This window comes from Microtus ochrogaster, chromosome 6 (genome assembly GCF_000317375.1).
Source record: "Microtus ochrogaster isolate Prairie Vole_2 chromosome 6, MicOch1.0, whole genome shotgun sequence".
In the NCBI taxonomy this organism is placed as follows: Eukaryota; Metazoa; Chordata; class Mammalia; order Rodentia; family Cricetidae; genus Microtus; species Microtus ochrogaster.
The window spans coordinates 60,386,283-60,391,711 of record NC_022013.1 but is presented as its reverse complement, the minus strand read 5'-3'; the positions used below and the strand labels follow the sequence as shown (position 1 = coordinate 60,391,711).

Here is a 5,429-nt window from a genome sequence, read left to right as displayed (position 1 = left end):
TGCACCACCACTGCCCAGCCCTTTATTAATTTTTTAAAGTTTGTTTATTTTTTTAGTTTTTAATACGTAGAGACCTTCATTTGTTTGTGAGATAAAGAGATTAAAGTTAAATGGTTTCTGACTTTTAAGATACTCATATACAGTAGTGGTTATAGACACAAAACACATAATCACTGCTTCATGAGGTAAATACATCGTGAAGGTGTGAGCAAGTAAAGATATGAGTGGTAGCCAGCATGTAGAAGAAAGAAGTTACCAGCTTTGGCTGGTCTTTGAAGGAACAAAGGATTAAACAGAAGCTAACCTTAAGATTTGAAGAAGGGTGGGTGTTTATCAGGCACAGCGCTGAGGAAGGGCATCATGGATGCTTGAGCAAAAGTGCAGAGCGGTGAAATGATGGGCTGCGTGTTTAGCCATCACAAGAGTAAACTTTCCACTATGGTGTTCAATAGTTTAGCTACTTTGATTTTTTTTTTAATAAATTGGTTTTAGTTCTTTCTGTTCTCTTGTAGTAAAGAAAACAACAATATAAGGATAGACTCCATGATGAGTTCTCTGCAAAAAGATAACTTTTACCAACATAAGATGGAAAAATTGGAAAATGTTCCTCAGCTAAATCTTGATAAATCACCTATTGAAAAGAACACACAGTATTTAAGCCAGCAGCAGAATGCAAGTATGTGTAAGTGGCAAAATGAAGGGAAGCATGCAGAACAGCTTTTGGCATGTGAGCCTCCAACAGTATCCCTGGTACCAAAGCAGCTTAGTAATGCTAACATTGAGCAGTCACCCCAAGCTGATGACCACAGTGACACAGATAATGAAGAAGATAGAGACAGTCAGCAGTTTCCTACACCTGTAAAGCTTGGAAACACAAAGCAGACAGTGGGAGATGAGCAAGCCAGAAGCTGCTGTAAGTGCAGTGGGTCTTGCCACTCCTTGAAAGACTGCACAGGGTGTCAGCAGGAGGTGGATGTGGTACCCGAGAGTCCTTTGTCAGATGTTGGTGCTGAGGACATTGGAACTGGGCCAAAAACTGACAACAAATTGATTAGACAAGAAAGTAGTCTAGGTGATTCTCCTCCATTTGAGAAAGACAGCGAGCCGGAGTCACCAATGGATGTAGACAATTCAAAAAACAGTTGCCAAGACTCAGAAGCTGATGAAGAACCAAGTCCAGGCTTTGATGAGCAAGAAGATAGTTCCTCCCAAACAGCAAATCAGCTTTCAAGTTGCCAAGCCAGAGAAGCCAACTGCGATCTTAAGAAACGGCATTTGACTAAGGGAAGGGAAGTTAGGTTACATTTCCAGTTTGAAGGAGAGACTCATGTTGGAACCAGTGATTTAAATGCCAAGCCATCTGGAAACACTTCTAGCCTTAATGTAGAATGTAGAAGTTCCAAGCAGCATGGAAAGAAGGATTCTAAAATCACAGATCATTTCATGAGAATTCCCAAATCAGAGGACAGAAGGTAATTCCCCTCCCTCCCATTTAGGAGTTTCCCTCCAATAGTGTAGTATGTTTTTAAATTTTGTAGAGGGAATTAAGAAAGTAACTACTGTTAATTAAATAGTTGCCTTTTATTAACTATTTATACAAATTAAAGTCTAGATTTCTTTTTTTAAATATTTATTTATTTATTTTTGGTTTTTCGAGACAAGGTTTTTCTGTAACTTTGGAGCCTGTCCTAGAACTAGCTCTGGTAGACCAGAACTAGCTGGCCTTGAACTCACAGAGATCTGCCTGCCTCCTGTGTGTTGGAATCAAAGGTGTGCGCCACCACTGCCTGGCTAAAGTCTAGATTTCAAAGTGGAAATTCTAAAAAGGCCAGAAGCAGAAAACAAGAAGAGATTTGTATTGGTAGTCAGTTTTAGTTTCATGAACTTTCTTATGGAATTTACGAAAATTATTAGATGAAAATATTGGATTGATTGACTATAACTGTTATTTAACATTTGTTTAGGGTTTTTTTTTTTTTTAATGTAATAGCTTCTCTAATGCTCTGACAGAAAAACAGGCAATACTCTGTTTTGTAAATGAGAAAGCTGAGATTTAGGTTAGAAAATTCACTGAAATCCTATAAGGATATTTTTTCATGTATATTTGAATACACCCTTGTGTTTTTGCCATTATTCCATGAGGAATTTTAAACCTTGCTCGGTTTTTTAAGATGTGTTTTGTAGCTTATGATACTAAATTTACTTTTTTGAAATGGTTATATGAAGACCAGAGAAGTAACTGAGTCTCTGATCTGTGACTTATTTGTTTTTTTTAATATTTATTTATTATATATACAGTATGCATGTATGCCTGCAGACCAGAAAAGGACACCAGATCTTATTACAGGTGGTTGTAAGCCGCCATGTGGTTGCTGGGAATTGAACTCAGAGCCTTTGGAAGAACAGCCATTGCTCTTAACATCTGATCTATTTCTCCAGCCCCTCATTTCTGTTTTAAAAGGAGATTTGTATGTTTGAAAGTTTCTTAAGCTCTTGGGTTTAATATAAGGTTTTAAAGTTGTCCTTGTAAAGCAAGTATAGCACACTTTAGACAGTAATATTCTTTGTAAGTTTTGTGCTTGTATATCTAAGAAAACTGAAACAGTCCATATTTTTCTTAACCTTAGAAAAGAACAATGTGAAGTCAGACATCAAAGAACAGAAAGGAAGATTCCTAAATACGTTCCCCCTCACCTTCCTCCAGACAAGAAGTGGCTGGGAACTCCTATTGAGGAAATGAGGAAAATGCCTCGGTGTGGGGTCCGCTTGCCTCTCTTAAGACCATCTGCTAACCACACAGTGACTGTTCGGGTGGGTATTCTTACCTGTGAGCAAAAATTTTTGTTTCATTTTTTTTCTTTCCAGTTGACTACTCACTATATGTTAGTTATTATTATTTTGTAAAATAAAAAAGTTCAAAATTGTTTATGGTTTAGTGCATTCTCCATCTTGGTCTTAGATTCTCTGGTCATTCCCTGTCACCACCTCAGAAGTATTTAGACTCAGCATGTCTAAAACCAGTCTCAGTTTTTGTTAAGTTGTGGTAAAATGCACATAGCACAAAGTTTACCACTGTAGTGATTTTTATGTTTGTGATTCAGTGACATTAAGTGTATTGACAGTGTTATACAACCATCACTGATACCCATTCCCAGACTTTTCATCTTCCCAAATAGGAATTCTGTTTCTGTAAAGCAACAACTCCTGCTTTTTGTAGCTCTGTACCTACTTTTGCATTTTCTGTGGCATATTTCCCAGGGTCTACATTGCAGCTTTAGGTTCATTATCTTCATTTCTGTCAGAGGAAGCTTGCAGGAACTCTGACCTTGTCACGTGCTGCTTGACTTTCAGGCTTTGGTTTGAAACCTCATTAGAAACCCTACCATGTTTATAACTTGGATAGTACATGCATGTGAAGTCATTGACAGTGTCGAGGTCTGTTGCTGGCGAGAGATGCATGGAATTACCCTGAACTATATTTAGCAGCTTTGAATCCTCTGACTTAACAAAGGAAAGCGATTCACTAGTGACCTTGTGCAGACTGGAACTCTGGGTCTCCCTTCTCCCGCAGCCACCTTGGAAAACTCTGTTGTGGTTTGTTTGTTTGTTTGTTTATTTGTTTGTTTGTTTTGAATCTTTGAGCTTGTGGTAGATGATATATTGGCTAGATAAGGACTTACAGTTTTTGAGAAGCCCTTGGGTATCTTCCTTATTGTCCAAAGACAAAGTACTTGCCCTCTTTTTAGTGATGCTACTTTAGTAGCAATACATTCCTGTCCCCAATTTTCTATGTGCTATTTTTGCCTAAATTATTAGCTTTTCAGATCTTTTGTTCTCTGTTCTTACTGTAAGTATGGTTAATGCAGCCAGCATGACTCATGCCACAGCCCATTGTTCTGCTGCCTTAAAATTTCATTTATCATTTGATAAATCAGTCTTGCCATTTTAAAACTGAAGCTCAGAGAAAGCCTTAGGAAATAGAAACAAGTTATTTACCAGAATTAAACGCAAATGGCTTCTAGGCCGATTTGCAGGAGAGTCCTTATTTCTGTCTGGATTCATTAATACAGCTTCTGTCCACACTCCAATCAGCTTTCTGGTCTTCTCAACTACCAGACTTACCCGCTAAGACATTTATAGAACTCTTAAGTTTTCTCTAGCTTGTGTCTCTGAACTTTGTCCATAAACAAACAAAAAAGTTTCTGAACCACATGAGATACTGCACTTCTTGGTACCAACTTTCTTTTGTGGTCAGATTTCTGTGAGTGTGACAAAATACTTGAGATGATAAACTTATAGGAAGCAAGGTTTATTTTGGCTCGAGAGTTTCAGAGTCCTCAGTGTGATTGCTTTTATCTGTTGTGCAGGCCTGTGGCTATTTAGAATGTCACAGTAAGAGAGCATGAAGAAGGAGATCTGTTAATCTCTTGGCATCCTGGAAGTCAAGAAGAGATAGGAAGAAATCAGAGACTTACTTCCATTAGGACTGGTATCAAAAGTTCCACCACCTTCCATAGTACTGGGTCTGGGTGTTAAGCCTTTAATATATGGTCCTTTAGGTGGTGCTCCAGGTGAGAATGAACAGAAATAATACTCTGTGACTAGTGCCTTTCTACCATCAGTTAGCTTCCTTTTCTTCCTTAGCATTCGGCTGTACTGTCACTACCTTAAATCTCTCAGCTCACCTGATTGAATCTTTATAGAATAGGTCATTATAATACCATATACCTCTCATTAATAGCATATTATACTTTAAAAAAATTTTATGTGATTATTTTCTGCAGTGAAATATAGCATTTGGATAAACCTAGAAAACATTCTGATAAGTGAAGATGATAGACCAAAAAACCTACATGTTGTATGTTTCCATTTATTTGAAATAGCTAGAATAGGCAAAATGAAAATCTGTTATATTCCTCAAAGATTTATTTAATGCTAATTGTGATAGCTTTGTGTGTGTTTACAGTGGCACACACATACACATATATATGTGCATGCCAAGTTGTACCTTACATTTTCTAGTGGAAAAAAATTAAATAGTTATTTCTCAAGAAATTTAATTTTCGTGACGAAAGGAAATACCCAATAGGGGCTAGGGAGATGGAACAGTTGTTAAAGTAATTGACACATAAGCATGAGAACCTGTTTGGATCCCAACACTCATATAACAACGAGGTGAGATCTAGAGAAAGGGTTCAGCAACAAGTGCACTTGCTCTTACAGAAGACCTGTTTGCTTCCCAGCACCGCACTGGGCAGCTCACAGCGGCTTATAACTCCAGTTCTGGGGGATCTGATACCCTCCTCAAGCCTCCTGAGACACTCTTAAACATATGGCATATAAACACAGAACATTCACACATAAATGAAAATTGAATCTTTTTTTTTTTTTTTTTTTGGTTTTTCGAGACAGTGTTTCTCTGTGGTTAT

General features: G+C 37.6%; 1 protein-coding gene across 1 annotated transcript in view; it reads left to right on the top strand.

Moving 5' to 3' along the window:
• Nucleotides 1-5,429, top strand: part of Parg (poly(ADP-ribose) glycohydrolase) — a 103,488-nt gene that overhangs the window by 8,681 nt on the left and 89,378 nt on the right. The window contains exons 2-3 of the mRNA XM_026779985.1: nucleotides 513-1,472; nucleotides 2,628-2,811. Of these exons, the coding sequence (XP_026635786.1) occupies nucleotides 544-1,472; nucleotides 2,628-2,811 (1,113 nt within the window). The 5' untranslated portion in view covers nucleotides 513-543. The remainder of the gene's footprint in view (nucleotides 1-512; nucleotides 1,473-2,627; nucleotides 2,812-5,429) is intronic.